The 21,623-nt window shown below is 41.1% G+C and overlaps 1 protein-coding gene and 1 long non-coding RNA gene across 2 annotated transcripts in view; one reads left to right on the top strand and one right to left on the bottom strand.

Annotated features, from left to right (window-relative positions):
• Positions 1-21,623, top strand: part of LOC144581808 (uncharacterized) — a 41,688-nt gene that overhangs the window by 3,529 nt on the left and 16,536 nt on the right. The window contains exons 2-4 of the long non-coding RNA XR_013533073.1: positions 2,542-2,681; positions 8,312-8,543; positions 11,868-12,050. This is a non-coding gene — a long non-coding RNA (uncharacterized LOC144581808). The remainder of the gene's footprint in view (positions 1-2,541; positions 2,682-8,311; positions 8,544-11,867; positions 12,051-21,623) is intronic.
• PPEF2 (protein phosphatase with EF-hand domain 2) overlaps positions 12,545-21,623 on the bottom strand; it is a 42,842-nt gene continuing 33,763 nt past the window's right edge. The window contains exons 15-17 of the mRNA XM_035293527.3: positions 21,036-21,199; positions 19,346-19,433; positions 12,545-15,744 (exon numbers count right to left, since the gene is read on the bottom strand). Coding sequence (XP_035149418.3) covers positions 15,491-15,744; positions 19,346-19,433; positions 21,036-21,199 — 506 coding nt within the window. The 3' untranslated portion in view covers positions 12,545-15,490. The remainder of the gene's footprint in view (positions 15,745-19,345; positions 19,434-21,035; positions 21,200-21,623) is intronic.

Genomic DNA, 21,623 nt, shown 5'->3' with positions numbered 1-21,623 from the left:
GTTGGCTGTGCAGCTCACACAGCCTGGTTGAGAGCTCTCAGCTCTATTTTCAGCGGCTGGTATGTAGTAGAGACAACTAAACGAGACTAGAACTCCAACAATGCTGTCTGTCCCAACTCAACAGGCATGAAAAGCAGTTCTTTATGTACTCTATTAGTAAAGATAGTAAATACACAGGAAAATATTTGAAATAGTGTGGAGATTCACTCAGGGTGGTGTCAAAAATAAAGGGAAAAATATTAGAGAAAGTTATAGAATATAGTCTCAAACCCTTTTAGAAGGCCTAAAGATTTTTTCTATAGTTCTTGGCTGAAGGCAGCCAGAGTCTCTTTACAGGAGCCAGAGAGATTAGAGTGCAAATACAAAAGAATATGAGTAGTTTACCTAGCTAGCTTCTTTACTCATGTAGTTTTAAAACTAACTTTTGAGCCAAAGGGCTCTCTCAGGAGGAGGTTGACCAAAGATACCCACTAATGGTGTTTGCTTTAGGCATCAGAATCTTTTTTTATCTTCAACCTCTAGTGGGATTGACTCAAGCCTTTGTCAATTTAACTTTATTGAATAAATGCACATCTCACTGGCTAGTAAAGGCTGGTGGTCGCGACTGTTTACAGCACTCTCCAAAGTGCCCGTAAGCTACGCACACACTCAGTCACACTAGCAAAGCATAGTATCTGTGTGTCGGTGTACTTTATTCATCCATGGTTGAGTCAAGATCTGCAAGACAGACCCCTGCAAGTAGTGACCCCGACAGTGGCGCCCAGCATGGGGCGACCCCAACAAAATAGGAATACCCTACCCACTCCCAGAGTGTAAGAAGACAGGCATACAGTGGGAAAGCAAATGCTCCCTATTTAGTCTGAAGGGCCTGTCTCTAGCCAGAACACTAAACATAAACGGGGAAGGCAAGGACTACATTGATGTGGTAAGCATTTACTTGGGAGACTTGACCTGAAAAAAAGAGCAATCAAAACAGGAAAATGTCAAGGACCTCTCATATAACATCCTATTTGCCTATAGAGAGAGAGACAGTCCTAACTTGATACCTGATGTCAAGGTGTTGTCTGCCGGAGGCTAAGATTTGCATTTGGTCTGGACACAGTACCATGTACTGTTACCATGGGGATCATGGAGACAAGAAATATAAAATGCCTTATGTAAACTGTAAAGTGTAATACCAGTTTGATGGTGGTTCTTCATTACCCTAGAGGACCTTGCTACTCAAGGTGTGATCTAACCAGCATCATCAGCCTCTGCTAGAAGTGCTACTGAAAGTGCTTTTAATTTTTTTTATTGTAGTAAAGTGTACATAATTTACTGTTTTAACCATTTTTAAGTTCTGTGGCGTTAAGTACATTCACATTATCATACAGCCTCATTACTCCATCTCCGGAACTTTTTTATTATCTGAAACTGAAACTGTACCTTGAATATGCTTTTTTTTTTTTTGAGACGGATTCTCGTTCTGTTGCCCAGGCTGGAGTGCAGTGGCGCGTTCTCAGCTCACTGCAACCTCTGCCTCCTGGGTTCAAATGATTTTTCTGCCTCAGCCTCCTAAGTAGCTGGGATGACAGGCATGCATCACAGTGATCAGATAAGTTTTGTATTTTTAGTAGAGATGGGGTTTTGCCGTGTTGGCCAGGCTGGTCTTGAACTCTTGACCTCAAGTGATCTGTGCACCTCAGACTTCCAAAGTGTTGGGATTATAGGAATGAGCCACCATGCCTGGCCCCAGCTCTCCAGGTGGTTCATATGCACAGGAAAGCTGGGAAGCACTGTTTTAGGAGACTTCTCACCATGGTAAACCCAATAGCATACAGTACTGTACTAAGTATTCTGCATGTCTTATCTCATCTAATCCTCCCAGCAATCTGATGAAGTAGACACTATCATGAATCACTGTACAGATAGGGAAACATGTAAGCATTATACTCAAAGTTGTACAATTTGAAGGGGTAGAGCTGGGATATCACCTGGGGTCTGTGATTCCAGAGTGTGTGCTTTACTCCCTCTGAACTTTTTCTTTTTCTTTTTTTTGAGACAGGATCTCACTCTGTCACACGAGTGCAGTGGTACAACCCTGGCTCACTGCAGCCTCAGCCTCTTAGGCTCAAGTGATCTTCCTACCTCAGACTCCCACGTAGCTGGGATGAGCCACAGGCATGTGCCACCACGTCTGGCTAATTTTTGTATTTTTTGTGGAGAGGGAGTCTCGCCATGTTGCCCAGGCTCCCTCTGGAATTTTTCTTTTACCAAAAAGATCCCAACAGGTGTCTTGCATTTGAGAATATGCACTGAGGAGCAAAGATGCCTGAATATGGAGACAGAAGACGTAAAATAACATCCCCACTGCAAATACATCTTTATTTCTGTAGTTTTACACATCTCTCACATCCGGTAAAGAGATCTGGAGAATATGGGACTGTGCTTTCACAGCATTATTTCATGTCTCTCCAGAACCTTGATTCTCCCAATCAAAATTTTCTTTCCTTCTTTAGGCATTTCAACTAATCCTATGTCTTTCTTTTTGGACTCTTTTAGAAAAACAGGGATATCAAACAGGAAGCTGCTGCTGGGTGTTCTGTGCTGGATGGGATAGTGTGGCCAGGCTCACTGTTCTACTGCCTCAAGCCCCAAGGTTTCAGGGCTCAGCATGATTCAGCGGGTGCAAATTCCAAAAGGTCTGACTTGGAATATGACTTAGGAATTCTGGCCAGTCTCCCTCACTCAGATCTGAAACTGGAAGTTTTTAAACTCAAAACCTTGCATAATCAGAAATAATAAATCCCTAAAAGGAAGAGAAACACAATGGAAAATTCCACTGGAGAGATCTGAAATTGCCTGACTCTTGTGACAGCTATTGGGAGGTCAGATGGGCATAAAGAGTACACAGTTAGACAAGATCTATGCTTCCAGGGAGTGAATTCCTAGAGGGTACTTCTGGTCATTACAAGCTGCTTAAGGCTGGGTACAGTGGCTCACACCTGTAATCCCAACACTTTGGGAGGATTACCTCCAATAAAAATACAAAAATTAGTCAAGCGTGGTCGTGGGTGCCTATAGTCCCAGCTGCTCAAGAAGCTGAGGCAGGAGAATCACTTGAGCCTGGGAGGCAAAAGTTGCAATGAGCCGAGATCGTGCCACTACACTGCAGCCTGGGCAACAGAGCGAGACTCCATATCAAAAAAACAAAAACAGTTGCTTAACTGCGGAAACTAAGACCCAGTGTTTTGTGTGTGTGTACATGCAGTGCTCCAAAACTCACTGTCACTTATTATTCCTGGGCTCAACTGGTCCTTTCGCCTCAGCCTCCAGAGTAGTTAGGATTACAGGTGCACTGCCATCACCACGCCCAGCTAATTTTTTAAATTTTCTTGTAGAAACGGAGTCTCTATGTTGCCCAAACTGGTGTTGAACTCCTGGCCTCAGCCTCCTGAAATGCTGGGATTACAGGCATGAGCCACCGTTCCCAGGCCTGGTCCTCTTAATGATTGTTTCAGAACTACTCACGATCACCGAGTGCGGTGGCTCATGCCTATAATCCCAGCACTTTGAGAGGCCGAGGCGGGTGGATCACGAGGTCAAGAGATCAAGACCATCCTGGTCAGCGAGGTGAAACCCCATCTCTACTAAAAATACAAAAATTAGCTGGGCATGGTGGTGCACGCTTGTAGTCGCAGCTACTCGGGAGGCTGAGGCAGGAGAATTCTTGAGCCCAGGAGGCGGAGGTTGCGGTGAGCCGAGATCGTGCCATTGCACTCCAGCCTGGGTAACAAGAGCGAAACTCCGTGTCAAAAAAAAAGAACTACTCACGATCAAAGATCAGTTAGACAAATGGTTCTGAATCCTGTCTAAGACTAGAATCAATCACCTGTAAAATTGATTTAAGAATCTGGATGCCAGGACCCATGCCCAGAGATTCTGATTTAATTGGTCTGGAACAACACCCAGGCCCTGGTATTTTCCAATGTGTATCCAAGGTGAGAAAAAACTGAATTTGACAAAGTAGGGCAAAAGTGTCTTTTACTTTTGTATTTGCTATGCCTAACACAGTGTCTGTCTCTTAGTGAAGTATTCCATAATTGTTCATGGAATATGTATGTGAATAAATGAACTAGTGTCATCACATAAACAACTCTTAGCACTTAGGTTGCATTTTATGGGTTTCAAAGTATTTTTGTATGTGCTGCTCTCATTTTACTCTGTTAAAAAAGTAGACTGAGGCACAATAAAAATTTTTTTAAAGTTTATTTGAGCAAACATTGAATCATCAATCAGACAGCTTCAAACCAGAAGCGGTTCAGGGGGTCCATTAAAGAAATATGAGGGAGGGTCAGGCTCCTTTTTTTTTTTTGAAACGGAGTTTCACTCTTGTTGCCCCAGCTGGAGTGCAGTAGCACGATCTTGTTAGCTCACTGCAACCTCCGCCTCCCCGGTTCAAGCGATTCTCCTGCCTCAGCCTCCCAAGTAGCTGGGATTACAAGCACCGACCACCACCCCTGACTAATTATTGTATTTTTAGTAGAGCCGGAGTTTCACCATGTTTGTCAGGCTGCTCTGGAACTCCTGACCTGGGGTGACCACCCACCTCGGCCTCCCAAAGTGCTGGGATTACACGTGTGAGCCACCGCACCTGGCCTTAGGGACAGACTCTTACACCATGAATACTGAAGTAAAACAGAGAACAGATTTGATTTGTTACAGTTATACAGTTGCCTTATTTGGTCTATGCTATTGAAAAGTCCCTACTTAGATAAGTTTGCTGGCTGCTTCTGACTGGTCAAGCTTAAGTTCTGTTTTTCTTTAACACAGACATTTACAAGAAGTAAGTTTTTCTTATGTCTGCAAATCAAGCGAGGTTAAGATCACCCATGTGGTCTAGCTGGCTTTGTCTGCTCAATGATTCTTCAGGCCTGGTCTCCATTTTAATTTACTTTAATAATCTCATGACTTCTCTGAAAAACATCATTGTATAATGCCCATTTTACAGCTGAACCTTAAAGACATTAGGTGATTTTCACCTCCACCCCAAATCCAACAAAACAAGTAAACTGAACTCTTGTTTACTTAAATCTTTTCCACTCACAAGGTTTAATGATTAGCATGGTTCTCATCTGACTCTAATCATGCCCTGAGAAAGTTTGTTTGCCTTGGCAAGTAGGTCATTTATTTTCCCATTTATTTTAGACTTTGAGGTCTAAAAGCTGCTTATAATAGAAAAAAGCAAATAAAAAAGGTAAGAAAATAGTATAATTAACCTTCATGTAATCGTCACATAGCTTCAACAGTGATCGACTCATGTCCAGCCTCATTTTGTTCACACCTCTGCCCACTGGCCCCTATTTTGAAACAAATCCCAGTAACTATTTCAGTATGTATCACTAATAACTTAAAAAAAATAACCTCCAGCCTGGCACAGTGGCTCACACCTGTAATCCCAGCACTTTGTGAGGCTAAGGAGGTTGAATCACCTGAGGTCAAGAGTTTGAGACCAGCCTGGCCAACATGGTGAAACCTCCTGTCTACTAAAAATACAAAAATTAGCTGGGCGTGGTGGCGGGTGCCTGTAATCTCAGTTACTCTAGAGGCTGAGGCAGGAGAATCGCTTGAACCCAGGAGGCAGAGGTTGCAGTGAGGCAAGATCGTATCACTGCACTCCAGCCTGGGCAACAGAGCTAAAACTCTTTCTCGAAAAAAAAATAATAATAACCACAATATCATCACCGTACCTAAAAAAAAAAAAAAAGAATAACTTTTAATATCACCAAATATTCAGTGGATATTCACACGTTTCTTATTGTCTTTTTGAAAAAACAGTTTTTGGCCAGCACAATGGCTCACACCTGTAATCCCAGCACTTTAGGAGGCAAAAGCAGGCAGATCGCCTGAGGTCAGGAGTTCAAGACCAGCCTGGCCAGCATGGTGAAACCCTGTCTCTACTAAAAATGCAAAAAACTAGCTGGGCATGGTGGCAGGTGCTTGTAATCCTTGCTACTCCAGAGGCTGAGATAGGAGAATCTCTTGAACCCAGGAGACGGAGGTTGCAGTGAGCTGAGGCCACTCCACTGCACTCCAGCCTAGACAACAAGAGTAAAACTCCACCTCAAAACAAAAAAACAATTAGCCTGGTGTGGTGGTGCACGCCTGTAATCCCAGCTACTCGGGAGGCTGAGGCAGGAGAATCATTTGAACTTGGGAGGCAGAGGTTGCAGTGAGCCAAGATCAGGCCACTGCACTGCTTGGGCAGCAGAGTGGGACTGTGTCTCAAAATTAAAAAATAAAAACAAGACTGAAAAAAGTTTGTTTGCTGTAAGTTTAATGGGAAAAACAAACAAAAACAAACAGTTTCTTTGATTAGAGATCCAAATAAATTCCCTACATTGCAATTGGTTGATATGTCTCTTAAGTCTCTTTTAATCTATAGGTTTCCATTCATCTCTCTCTGTTTGCCTCCTTGAAATTTATTTGTCGAGGAAACCATTTGTCTCGCCAACTCCCCAGAGTCTGGATTTTGCTGACTGCAGCCTTTCTTTTCTTTTTTTTCATTTAACACATTCCTCTGGGCCTTGTCGCTCCTATAATTTAATAGGTAGATCCAGAAGCTTAATTAGATTTGGGCTATTTTTTGTTTTTGTTTTTTGAGACAGTCTCACTCAGACTGGAGTGCTCACCGCAACCTCCTTCTCTGGGCTCAAGTGATCTTCCTGCCTCAGCTGGGACTACAGACACGTGCCACCATGCCTGGCTGATTTTTGCATTTTTGTAGAGGAGGGATTTTATCATGTTGGCTAGGCCGGTCTCAAACCCCTTAGCTCAAGCGATCCACCTGCTTCGGGCTCCCAAAGTGCTAGGGATACAGGTGTGAGCCACCACTCTTGGCCAATTTTTTTTTTCTCAAAACTTCCTAGGTGCTTGTAAGGTTTTACATAAAGGGACAAATTTTGGAAACAAAACCAATTGTAAAGCCAGGCAGCTAATACGCTCAAAATCAGGGCTCACAATTAAGAAGGGACCTGTGTGACTAGACCATGAAGTGCCCAGTTTAGGCCGGGAGGACTCCTTTTCTAACTCTGGGTCCAGGTTTAGCCCTGTGCACGCCCATCAGACGTTCCGGCCCCCTTCAGCTCTGTGCATTTGTTTCTCTCCTTTCCTGATTTGTACGATTTGGTACCAGTATAGGCAGGCAGGCATTCTATGCCGACTCTTCCCTTGGAGTCAGCGTTTTCCTGTGACCCGGTAACATTGCTATCTTCTTTTTCTTTTCTTTTTTTTTTGAGACGGAGTCTCGCTCTGTTGCCCAGGCTGGAGTGCAATGGTGTGATCTCCACTCACCACAGCCTCTGCCTCCTGGGTTCAAAGGATTCTCCTGCCTCAGCTTCCTGAGTAGCTGAGATTACAGGCACGCGCCACCACGCCAGCTAATTCTTTGTATTTTGGGGGATTTCACCATGTTGGCCAGGCTGGTCTCGAATTCCTGACCTCGTAATCCGCCCGCCTCCGCCTCCCTGCTATTTCCAGGTAGTTGGTGACAAGGGATCAGCATTTTCTAGCAGCTACTGTTGCCACACAGAGCATTTGCTCAGAGCGACATCTAGTGGTTCTTGAAAATAATATATTGAGGTGTAGTGGCCCTTTTTTAAAAAGGGACATCAAACTAGTTTGATTTAAAAATATGTATTTTATCGCAATTTTTAATTACAAAAGTAACTCACCATCATAAGAAAAACCCCGAAAGATACTTGATACTGATTGTCAAGTAATAGCCTTGACAATCAGATTGGCTTCCAAGATTTCATTCAAGTATTTTCTAGTGCACCATTTCAATACAAAATGAAAATCACATCAGAACTCAAGCCCCAAGAGTAACCACAGTGAATCATGGATCCTGCTTTGTAGTGGCTGCATAGTATTTCCTGGAATGTAGAGGTGGGGATAATTACTCACCCCATCTCTTATTAGTGGACTTTAAGGGTAGATTTGGGGTGTTTTGCTTTTACAAACAATGCTTCCAGGAAGTCTTTGTACATATGGCCTTTGCATTCTTGAGAGTTTTTCTGCAGTCGTATAGAAAATGGAATTACTGAGTCAAAGAGAACGAGCATTTTTTGCATCAGTTTATACCTCTAACGATAATATGCCCATTTCTCCATGTGCTTAAAACCCTAGAATATTATCACTTAAATAAAAATCTTTGTGTAGGTTGGCCTTTTATCTTTCTGTTTAAAAGAAAAAATGATTCTTTGTTGTTATTGCAGTGACTAGGTTGGGTTCTGTGTGATGTAATTTTTTTTCTGACCATTAATCTTCCTAGAGATCTTTTATACTGAATCTGTAACTGGTGGTGGATTCCAACATAGAAACAAGGATATTTGGATCCTCATTAACATTGTGAACTTGAATTATGCTTATGGAGTGCCTACTGTGTGCCCAGGCAGACACATGAAACCTGCCCTGTCTTATGAGGGAACTCACAGAGCAGTGGAGACTGCCAGCTTGCACGCCAGTCACTGCAATGATTCAGTCTCTACCTCCAGGAACATAAGGTAAGCAGGTATCTGAGAGGAGGCAGTGAGGAGGAGGCAGTCAAGGGAAGGCTGCATGGAGGGGAGGGCATTGAAGCTGGTTCTTGAAGAATAAGGGCTAGGCCCACAGGAAGGACAGCAGATGAGAGACAGGAAACAGAATGTGAGAGGGGTGGTGTGTTTGCAGGCTGCAGGAAGATCCAAGAGTCTAGAAAGAGTTTTGAGACTGCACATATGGCACAGGCTGGGTCAGAGTTTGTACTTTATCTGCAAGATAGAGAAATTTTCAAATTCTGGATATTTTCATTTTAAAAGAAAACAAGGCCAGGTGCAGTGGGTCATGTCTGCAATCCCAGCACTTTGGAAGGCTGAGGTGGGTGGATCACTTGAGGTCTGGAGTTCGAGATGAGCCTGGCTGAAATAGCAAAACCATGTCTCTACTACAAATACTAAAGTTAGCCGGGCGTGATGGCACACGTCTGTAATCCCAGCTACTCAGGAAGCTGAGGTAGGAGAATTGCTTGAACCTGGGAGTCAGAGGTTGCAGTGAGCAGAGATTACACCACTGCACTCCAGCCTGGAAAGCAGAGTGAGACTCCGTCTCAAAAAAAATAATAAATAAAAGAGAGAGAGAACATTACCTCAATACTGTAATAGAGAAATTTATATTTTATGGTTATATTTATTTGCATAAATATATGGTTATATTTGCCATAAATATAACCATACAAATTAATTTAGAGAAAAGAAAAAAACAAGTGAATATATTTAAGTCTAAAAATTAAAATGAAATCTAATAACAAATATAATCTATTTACAAAAAATTCATGTCTAAAATTATCTTCATCTTTGAGAAAAATATATGTTTATGATCAATCAGTAGAAATAAAGAGATTCAGCTTTGTATCATTTAGTTTAAGACTAAGATGAGGGTTATAGCAATGACAATTCTGTGTCTTTTTCTGTGTATTAATTAGCACTACTCCTACCCATCCTGCCATGTCTCCCGAAATCCCAACACATTGATGTAGGTTGATGAGCTTCTCCCTACTCCTGAGAAGCAGAGTTTCAGAAGCTCAGGGTAGCCACTATAGCTCAGATGACCTAAATCCTACAGCTGGGAACTGAAATCCAAATATTCTGACTCCATATTCTAGACCAGGATGTTGCTTGCTAAAAGAAAAAAACCTTTCTAACTCATATATCTCTCCAAATACGGAATTAGGCTGCCTCTAGGAGCAGTGATCTGTGCCCTGGAGCATTTCCACAAAGCCTGGAAGACACCTGGAGGACACCAGTATCTTTTGAAGTTTTTCTCCAGGGAAATGCTTTAGGTTGTACTTAATGTCTGAAATTCCTTATAACTCTTAAGAGTCTCTGGGTCTGTGACTGAGAAATATTTCAAGACACTAACACAGGGATTAAAAACTTTATCCCTTTGTTTTAATATTAAAATATAAACTAAAGGAAGTTTTGAGTTCTATAGGAATGTTGGAAATAAGAGCTTAGAAGTTGCAAAGAATATGAGCACTCAAATAAAGGATTTTTCAGCAAGGCAAATTTCCTTCTGCAGAAGGGTGCTGCTCATTCTTCTGGTCACTGAGAGAGCACACCAAACAAGGGAGGAAAGGAGTTTTTATCCTTAATGCAGTCAGTCCCTGCTACTGTGTCTGGTCCCCATTGGGTGGGATTGGACTACACAATCTAAGCTGATCCCGATTGGCTAATTCAAATGGAGCAGGGGTGGGGCCTACAGCAGTGGGAAGAGCAGTTTGGGAACTAAGAGTGCCAAATAAGGAACAGATGTGGGTTACAGATTGGGAATGGATGTAGTTTACAGATTGGTAATGGTTGTGGGTTACGGATTGGGAACACATGTGGGTTACAGATTGAGAATGGCTGGAAGCTTGTTACTGTAACTAGAAGCAAAGAGGCAAGAAAGTTAGGAGACGACAAGCAGAACCTTTGAAGAGGAATTCACTGTTTCCAACAGAATAAACACTCAAATTTAAAATAATGGTATTTATGGCTGAAAATGGTAGCTCACACCTGTAATCCCAGGACTTTGGGAGGCTGTGGAGGGTGGATCATCAGGAGTTCGAGACCAGCCTGGCCAACATGATGAAACCCCATCCCTAATAAAAGTACAAAAAATGTAGCTGGGCATGATGGTGAGCACCCATAAACCCAGCTACTCAGGAGGCTGAGGCAGGAGAATTGCTTGAACCCTGGAGGTTGCAGTGAGCCGAGACCATGCCATTGCACTCCAGCCTAGGCTACAGAGCGAAACTCCATCTAATAAAAATCTTAAATAAGTTGTGCATGTCAAAACCAGCACAACTTATTTGAGAATGTATTTCCTTGTGAATGTACTTTTGAAGACGCTGGCTTTTTGTAGCCATTTGTTAGAGGCTGTTTGCAGATCCTGAAAAGCACCCATCATTCCTTATCATGCAAGTTTCCTTAACATAGCTGCTAGCTTGTCCAGCCAGCAAGGACAATCTCTCTTGCTTCAGTCTACTAACATGGAATTTTATATAATGTAATATAATCGCAAGAGTAACACCCCATCATTTTTGTTATTTTTTCTTGGTTAGAAGCAATTCACAGGTCCCACTTAAACTCACAGGGAGGAGATCACACAAAGGCGCAAACATCAGAAGGTGGAAAATCATTGGAGTTGGGGGTCACTGTGGGGATACAGTCTGTTTGTCACACAAGAAAGAGCCATATATTGTGTACAGACAGTCCATACAGCTAATATAGTCACAGGTATAGTTGGAAAGAATCCTGGGTGGAGGCAGAAATCATGGGTTCCAGTCCTGGCTGTGTTAGTAACTTAGATCACAAATACCCAGAATCAAAGTTCTCAGAACTTCAATTTCCTTAGTTTATAGATAAAATGAAGTAGTGGAAACAGCTTTGGATATTAATCAAATAAATGCATAGTAAAATGTCATGGAGGCACTATAATTTACCTTTAGCAGAAGTTAGAAATGATCCCACTAAAAGCTTAGGACTTTATGGTAAAATTGGTATGCCCAGTTCTGAAGAGCAACCTGGCATACCTATCATGCCATTAAAATGCTCATACCTGTGATGGTTAATTTTACATATCAACTTGATTGAGCTACAGGATGTTTAGATATTTGGTTAACTATTACATGTGCGTGTGTCTGCAAGGATGTTTCTGGATGAGATTTACATTTGAATCTGTAGGCTGAGTAAAGGAGATTATGCTCGCCAAGGTTGAGTGGACCTCATCTAATCTGTTGAAAGCCTGAATATACTAAAGGGCTGAACAAGAAATAATTTTTTTTTTGCTGTCTCACTACCTTCGAGCAGGGACATTGGTTTCTTCCTGCCTACTCAAACATGAACTGGAACTCACTCCACTGGCTCTTCTGAGTCTCAGGCCTTTGGACTTAGACTGGAACTTACACCATTGGCTCTCCTGGTTCTCCAGTTTGCCAGCTGCAGATCTTAGGACTTCTCAGCCTCCATAATCATGTAAACCAATTCTTTACAGTAAGTACTTACATAAATATTATATTGGTTTTGTTTCTCTGAAGCACCTAGACCAATACAACATCCTTTGTCAAAGTAATCCCATTCCTGGGATTTTATACCACTAAAATGGAAGATTCAAAAGATTTGTGTAGAATAAGCTGTATGCACTATGTTATTAACTAGTGTTCTTTCTTTCTTTTTTTAAATTTTACTTTAAGTTCTGGGATACATGTGCTGAACATGCAGGTTTGTTACTTAGGTATTCATGTGCCATGGTGGTTTGCTGCACCCATCAACCTGTCATCTAGGTTTTTAAGCGCCGCGTATATTAGGTATTTGTCCTAATGCTCTCCCTAGTGTTACTTCTGATAATGAAAAAGTGGAAACAATATACATGTATAACAATTGGAGAATGGCTGCATAGATTATAGCACATCCACTTCAAAGAAAATTATGTGAGCATTAAACTAATAATCATGGAGAATACAGAGTCACAAGGGAAACACCTGGGAAAGGGTTTACAATTAGATGTGAATTTATTTTTTAAAACCAGAACATCAAATTATATCAACACTACAGTAACAAGTAAGAAAAACTAAATAATGAAAAAAATCCATGAGATCGATCCAAGATGGCCGACCACTAACAGCTCAGGATTGTAGCTGCCAGTGAAAGCTCAGAGAACGAGACGAGGCCACATCTTCAGATGAATTTTCGTCACTCACCGATTAGCCGATTCCCAGTGGAGGAGCCCCACAGGTCGCCAGCACTACTCTTGTGGCCGCTGCAGCGGTTTTGCCGGAGTCTCGGCGCAGCAGCTCTTCATGCAGAGCCAACGGGACTGCTTCCCCTACTGATCGGAATTTGGAGCTCCGGGAAGTCAGAGCCGCTTGTTGCGGACTCAAGAGGGAAGCCAGACCAGAGATTCCCGGGCAGAAGAGCACCATCAGTCTTATCGCTGCTATTTAGGCTGCCACAGTGGGTTGCTCGGATCCCAGCACTGGGAATCAATAAGTCAGACGTTGACTCAGAAACCTAATTAGAAAGGCGGTTCATCTACAATGAAGAAAAAAAAAAAAAAAAAAACAGCCTAAGGAGGCCGAGTATACTCAAAATCAGAACCCATCAGCAACGGAACAAGCCCTGATGGAAAAGGACTCATCAGCAACCGAACAAGCCCTGATGGAAAAGGACTCATCAGTAACAGAACAAGCCCTGATGGAAAAGGACTGTGTTCCATTATCTGAAGTAGGCTTTAAAAGGTGGATGATAAGAAACTTCTGGGAGTTAAAGGAACTTGTTCTAACCCAATGTAAAGAAACTAAGAACTTGGAAAAAAGGTTAGATGAAATGTTGAAAAGAATAGACAATATAGAGAGGAATACAAATGAACTTATGGAGTTGAAAAATACAACACGAGAACTTAGTGAAACATGTACAAGCTTAAACAGCCAAATGGATCAAGCAGAAGAAAGGGTATCAGAGGTCGAAGATCAACTTAATGAAACAAAACGACAAGACAAGAATAGAGAAAAAAGGATAAAAAGGAATGAGCAAAGTCTCCAAGCAATATGGGACTATGTGAAAAGACCTAATATACGCTTGATTGGTGTACCTGAATGTGACAGAGAGAATGAATTCAAGCTGGAAAATACTCTCCAGGACATTATCCAGGAAAATTTTCCTAATTTAGCAAAGCAGGACACTATTCAACCCCAGGCAATACAGAGAACACCACAAAGATATTCCACAAGAAGACCAACCCCAAGGCACATAATCGTTAGATTCACCAAGATCGAAACGAAGGAGAAAATATTTAGGGCAGCCAGAGAGAAAGATCAAGTTACCCATAAAGGTAAGCCTATTAGGCTTACAGCAGATCTCTCAACGGAAACCCTACAAGCTAGAAGAGAGTGGGGGCCAATATTCAATATACTTAATCAACAGAACTTTCAGCCCAGAATTTCATATCCTGCCAATTTAAGCTTTACATTTGAAGGAAAAATAAAATCTTTTAGGAACAAGCAAGTACTCAGAGATTTTATTACCACCAGGCCTACTTTACAAGAACTTCTAAAAGAAGCATTATACACAGAAAGGAACAACCAGTATGACCCTTTCTAAAAATACACCAAAAAGTAAAGAGCATTAACATAAAGAAGAATTTTTATCAACGAAAGGACAAAATAGCCAGTTAATATCAAATGGCAGCAACCCTAAATTTAAATCGACCAAATCTCCCAATCAAAAGATACAGACAAAATCTAACGGTATATCCAAAGATATACACAGACTCAAAATAAAGGGTTGGAAAAAAAAAAAACGTACCAACCAAATGGAGAGCAAAAATAAATAAAAAGCAGGAGTTGCAATTTTCACATTTGACAAAATAGATTTCAAAGCTACAAGGATACAAGGGTAAAAGGATTAATGTAATAATAAGAGATCTTAACACCCAGATACATAAGACCCATAATGAGATTTAGATTCAACGAGACAGAAAATTGATAACGATATCCGGGACTGGAACTAAGATCCAGAACAAATAAACTCAATAGAGCTCTCCATTTTAAACACACAAAATACACATTATCCACAAAATCTAACGATATATCTAAAGATATACAAAGACTCAAAACAAGGGGATGGAAAAAAACTCACCAACCAAATGGAGAGCAAAAATAAATAAAAAGCAGGAGTTGCAATTCTCACACTTAATAAAATAGATTTCAAAGCTACAAGGATGCAAGGGTAAAAGGATTAATGTAACAATAAGAGATCTTAACACCCAGATACATAAGACACATAATGAGATTTAGATTCAACGAGACAACAAATTGATAACGATACCCAGGACTTGAACTCAGAGCCAGAACAAATAAACACAATAGAGGTCTCCATTTTAAACACATAAAATATGCATTAACCACTTTAAACACTCAAAATATTGATCGGCCATTATTGAAACCCATTTTAGGAATGAAGTAATATTCCTTTTTCTCTCTTTTTCTTTTTTTCCCTTCTTTTTCTCTTTTTCCCTCTAAAAAAAAAAAAATCCATATGTTTGAGTCATGGGATTACAATACAATTTTTTTATAACTTTCCTTTACCAATCTGATATTTTCAAGATAATAAATTAAAAGTATAAAATAAAAACAAAGAGGGAGTTGAATTATCAGTGGTTCTTAAGTGGAGTGGACTTTAGAATTTAAAAACACTATACTTAAGTTCAGCCTTGTGAAGATTGTGAGATGGGGTTGGGGCACCCATATACTTAAAACACATACATACACAACACCCCAACCCCCCCTTCCACACTGAAACACACAGGTGATTCTGATGCATATAGGTAGGCAAATTTTCAGCTTAAACTTCCACTTGGAGAATAAGGGAGATACTCCAGTGAGAAGCTGGGCATTGCCTACGAGGCACTGTGGGTGATGAAGACCAGGCTGTTCTTAGCGTGCATCTGGACTGCTGCAGCCACTGTCTTCAGCATTTGTAGCTTGTGGGCATTCTGAGGCATCACCCTCTGGGCAGGATTTCTCCACAAGGCGGAAGGCCTCCAGGAACTCATTGATATCGATGTGGCCGTCTTTGTTGAAATCAATGCTCCGCGCAAGGTCACAGATGCAATCATCTGCAACGTCGATATTCATATGAGAGCTGAACAGCTTCCAGGTCTGTCTGAACTCGTCCAGTGAGATGAACCCTTTTCAGAGAGAGGAAATCATTTCAGTATGTTAGTCCAGTTTTTAATGTTCATTTCCTCTGACATTATTACAAGGAGACGTGCTCCCTACTGCTAAACAGAGAGACACCCAAAGCCTAGTATCTAGTTTAAACTCCCAGCAGGATCACACAAAACCTCTGGCTCACCAGTGATTTTTAGCTGGGAGCAGTTTTGCTCCCCTCCCTCCTGGAGACATTTGGCAATGTCTGGAGCCAGTATTGTCTGTAATGACTAAGATGGGGGTGAGGTGCTACGGCATCTGATAAATAAAGGCCAGACATGCTGCTAACATCTTACAATGCACACGATGGACCCCAAAACAAAGAATTATCTAGCCCAAAATGTCAACAGTACCACTGCTGAGAAGCCCTGCATTTAATCATCTCAAACATATGCTAATTTATTCTGGCCATTAAAATCCTTTGGACCCATATATCTATAGTCAATTGATGTTTTACAAGGGTCCCAAGATCATTTAATGGGGAAAGAATAGTTTATTCAACAATGATGGTGGACAAGCAGGTATTCACATGTAAAAAGAGTAAAGTTAGACACCTACCTAACACTATATAAAAAAACTAACTCGATGTGGGTCAAAGACCTAAATGTAAGAGCTAAAACTGTAAAACTCTTCAAAGCAAGCATAAATGTAAATCTTTGTGACCTTAGATTATGCAACAGTTTTACAGCTTAAAAAATAGCTTAAAAACTTAGATTATACAACAGTTTTATAGCTTATAACATCAAAAGCGTAAACAACAACAACAACAAATAAATTGGACTTTTTCAAAATTAAAAACTTTTGGGCACCAGGCTGGGTGCAGTGGCTCATACCTGTAATCCCAGCACTTTGGGCAGCTGAGGCAGGTGGATCATGAGGTCAGGAGTTTGAGACCAGCCTGGCCAATATGGTGAAACCCTGTCTCTACTAAAAATACAAAAATTAGCTGGGTGTGGTGGTGGGTGCCTGCAGTCCCAGCTCCTCGGAGGCTGGGGCAGAAGAATAGCTTGAATCCAGGAGGCGGAAGTTGCAGTGAGCCAAGATCACAACACTGCACTCCAATCTTGACGACAGAGTGAGACTCTCTCTCAAAGAAAAAAGAAAACAAAAAATTTGGGCATCTAAGGACACTACCAAGAAAGCCAGAAGACAATCCACAAAATCAGAAAAAAAAATTGCAAAGCATATGTCTGATAATGTCCTAGTGTCCAGAATATATGAATAATTCTTACAACTCAAATAAAAAGACAAATAGCCAAATTTAAAACTGGACAAAGGATCTGAATAGATATTTCTCCAAAAGAGATATACAAATGGCCAATGAGCACATAAAGATGTTCAACATCGTTAGTTATTAAGGAAATGCAAGTCAAAACTATAATGTGATACTTTACACCCAGTAGAATGGGTGTAATAAAAACAAAAAAAGCCACAAAAATGGAAAATAACAAGTGTTGGTGAGGATGTAGAGAAATTGGAACCCTCATATATTGTTGGTGGCAATATAAACAGGTACAGCCACTGTGAGAAACAATTTGGTAATTGCTCAAAAAGTTTTTTTTTTTTTTGAGACGGAGTTTCGCTCTTGTTACCCAGGCTGGAGTGCAATGGCGCAATCTCGGCTCACCGCAACCTCCGCCTCCTGGGTTCAGGCAATTCTCGTGCCTCAGCCTCCTGAGTAGCTGGGATTACAGGCACGCACCACCATGCCCAGCTAATTTTTGTATTTTTAGTAGAGACGGGGTTTCACCATGTTGACCAGGATGGTCTCAATCTGTTGACCTCGTGATCCACCCGCCTCGGCCTCCCAAAGTGCTGGGATTACAGGCGTGAGCCACCGCGCCTAGCCCAGCTCAAAAAGTTAAACATAGAATCAGCATATGACCCAGCAATTATACTCCTAGGTATATACCTAAGACAACTGAAAACATATATTGACGCAAAAGTCACACATGAATGTTCATAGCAGCATTGTTCATAATAGCCAAAAGTAGAAACAATCCAAATGTCTATCAACTAATGACTATTGTCACTAGTAAATAAAATTTTGTCCACACAATGGAATATTATTCAGTCATAAAAAAGGAATGAAAAACTGATACTGCTGCAACATGGATGAGTCTTGAACACATGCTAGGTGAAAGAATCCAGACATCAAAGGCCATATTTTGCATGATTCCATTTATATCAAATGTCCAGAATAGGCAAATTCGTAGAAACAGAAAGATTAGAGGTTGCTAGGGACTGGTGGTGGAGGGATAGGGAATGAGGAGTAATTGCTAATAGGTATGAGATTTCTTTCTGGGGTGATTAAAATGTTCTAAAATTAGATAGTGATAAAAATAAAATAAAATAAAATTAGATAGTGGTGATGGTTATACACTCTTGTGACTATACTAAGAACCACTGAATTGCATACTTTAAACAGATTAATTACATGGTTTGTGAAGTATGCCTCAAAAAAAAAAAAACCAGTAATAATGTTGAGAAAAAGCCTTTGGACCATTGGGGGAACAGAATGAGAATATACAGGACCTCACTGTACATTTTTAAAATAACTTCCTGTGAATCTATAATTATTTTAATTTTTTTTTTTTTGAGATGGAGTATTGTTCTGTCACCAGGCTGGAGTGTAGTGGCGCAATCTTGGCTCACTGCAACCTCTGCCTCCTGGGTTCAAGTGATTCTTCTGCCTCAGCCTCCCTAGTAGCTGGGACCACAGGCACGTACCACCATGCCTGGCTAATTTTTGTATTTTTAGTAGAGACAGGGTTTCACCATGTTGGCCAAGATGGTCTTGATCTCTTGACCTTGTGATCTGCCTGCCTTGGCCTCCCAAAGTGCTGGGATTACAGGCGTGAGCCACCGTACCTGGCCAATTATTTCAATATTTAATATTAAAAAAATATTTTTGTTATTATTTTGCAATAATTGCAAATGCCTTTCTGTTCTAGGCACTTTTCATTCCTCTGTGGCTATCCTTGATGGAACTGTAAAGGATATCACATCTTTGTTTTTTTTTTCCTTTTTTGAGACAGAGTCTTACTCTGTCACCAAGGCTGGAGTGCAGTGGCATGATCTCAGCTCACTACAGCCTCCACTTCCGGGTACAAGCAATTCTTCTGCCTCAGCCTCCCAAGTACCTGGGATTACAGGCGTGTGCCACCATTCCTGGCTAATTTTTGTATTTTTAGGAGAGACTGGGTTTTGCCATGTTGGCCAGATTGGTCTCGAACTCCTGACCTAAGGTGATTCACCCACCTTGGCCTCCCGAAGTGTTGAGATTACAGGCAGGAGCCACCGTACCCAGAGGATATCACATCTTTTAATAATTATTCTTCCTTATAAGAAGCTCTCATTCAGTTTGTCTTCATTCTTCTCTGCCCCACCTCTTTCTCTGTGGGCTGCTTATGCTACTCAAGTGCTTTTCTGGTTTCTGCCATTTATAAGCACTAATCTTACCTTGCTATCCAAATGCCTGAGTGGAGATGAATGGTGATGAATCAGGAAGCAGACTAAAGGGTTTGAGGTAAAATATTTGCAGTGCATCAAAAGTTAAAGAATAATGAATGCTCTTACCTGAATGATCACTGTCTATGATCCTAAAAATGGTCTCCAGGTTGGATCGGTTTCGATACAGTGTTTCCAGCAAACTTGATTGTATGTTCTGCAAGAAAAAATTCATTTTCCTCCTTCATCATATGTTTAGGCTTGTTCCAATATATAATTAATACACAATCAACCCTGACGATCACACATTCTTGAAAAAAATCTGAAAATATTTTGCCATCCCTCCATTCCCTCTACCCCATTCAGCCCATCAAATAATCTAGTAGTTTAAGAGGCACCTCCCCCATAATGAAAATCTTCTAAAATTGACTGTGGTGATGGTTGCACATACAGGTTATGTAACCCTTGCCTGAAACGCTTGGGGCCAAAAGGGTTTTGGATTTTTGATTTTTTTCAAACATTGTAATATTTACCTGTACATAATGAGATATCTTGGGTGAGAGACCCAAGTTTTGTTTGTTTGTTTGTTTTGAGACAGAGTCTCACTGTCGCCCATGCTGGAGTGCAATGGCACGACCTTGGCTCACTGCAACCTCTGCCTCCCCAGGTTCAAGCAATTCTCTGCCTCAGCCACCTGAGTAGCTGGGATTACAGGAGCCCACCACTATGTCCAGCTAATGATTTTTTGTGTTTTTAGTAGAGACAGGATTTCACTATCTTGGCCAGGCTGGTCTTGAACTCCTGACCTCGTGATCCACCTGCCTCAGACTCCCAAAGTACTAGGATTACAGGTGTGAGGCACTGTGTCCAGCTTGGACCCAAGTTTAAACACAAAATTAGTTTTTGTTTTATATACACCTAGCCTGAAGGTAATTTTATAAAATATTTTTTAGTAATCTTGTGCATTAAACAAAGTTTGCATACACTGAACCATCAGAAAGCAAAGGTATCAGATGTGAAGTTTTTCACTTGTTGGCTCTCAAAAAGTTTTGGTCTTTGGAGCATTTCAGATTTTTTTTTTTTTTTAAACAGAGTCTTGCTGTGTTGCTCAGGCTGGAATGCAATGGCATGGTCTTGGCTCACTGCAACCTCTAGGTTCAAGTGATTCTCCCACCTCAGCCTCCCAAGTAACTGAGTCTACAGGCATATGCCACCACACTGGCTAATATTTGTATTTTTAGAAGAGATGGGGTTTCACCCTGTTGGCCAGGCTTGTCTCAAACTCCTGGCCTCCAGTGATTCACCCGCCTCAGCCTCCCAAAGTGCTGGGATTACAGGCATGAGTCACCACACCCAGCCGAATTGTACACTTTAAATGGATGAATTGCATGGTATGTGAATTACATTGCAATAACACTGTTAAAGAAAGTACCTAGCCCAAGGTTGCACATACATTATGTGTTCAATAAGTCGTTATTGAATAAATACTTTTGTAAGTAGGTTAAGCAGCATGGTGTTGAGGAAAGAAAATGGGTGTTGAGGTAAGACAGACCTTGGTTTGGGTCCCAACTTAGAAGTTCTGTGACTCAGGTGCTAAATATGTACCTCTTGGAGTGGTTTTGAGGATTAACTGAGACAACGTATGAAAACCACTTAACACAAAGCCTGACACATAGAAACTCAACAAATAGTTCCTCCCGTTTTTCACCCATCCAGCGTTTTGGGTTATTACTAGTTGGTTGTTTCTGAGGAGTAGCGTTGTACTCTAAGGAGTATCGTAGACCACACGTGCTCTCATCCATCATTGTTACACCATTACCTCATGGCTCAGTTGTTCCTTGGCCAAGTTCTTCAGCCAAGACTTGTACTCCAGCATGTTATCTGCTGAGCTGTTCACCAGCTGTGGCCTCAGCATCCGCCATGGCAGTCCTAGATGCAACACAGACTCCACCACTGCAGCCCAGTCACTCAGGGTGATTAAACCTACAGGAGAGAGCTAACTTGTTGACTTGTCACCTAGAAGTCTCATTTCCTGCCCAGTGGTGTGTATATTTTAATCCTGACATCCTTCTTACTATCTGTGGGTAATAGAAATAATTGGCACTGTCCTATTTTTGTTGGTAGTGGCAGAGTTGGCTGGAAGCTAGGCTTGCCAGGTAAAATACGAGATGTCCAGTTAAATTTGAATTCAAGATGGACAGTTAAGTATATATAAGTGCCTGTAAATATTGCGTAAAAAATATTTTCTATCTATCTGTTTGTCTTAATTCAAACTCAGTTAGGCATTTTACATTCTTGTTTACTAAATCTGGCAATACATCTGTAAGCCACGTAAGAGCTTGTAAATAATATCATAAAACATTATATATCTACAGCATTGATTACCCAAAAAAATTAAACCTCCTAA

Source organism: Callithrix jacchus, chromosome 3, assembly GCF_049354715.1.
Source record: "Callithrix jacchus isolate 240 chromosome 3, calJac240_pri, whole genome shotgun sequence".
In the NCBI taxonomy this organism is placed as follows: Eukaryota; Metazoa; Chordata; class Mammalia; order Primates; family Cebidae; genus Callithrix; species Callithrix jacchus.
Note: the sequence above shows the minus strand (reverse complement) of the source record. Positions and strands in the feature narration are given on the sequence as shown.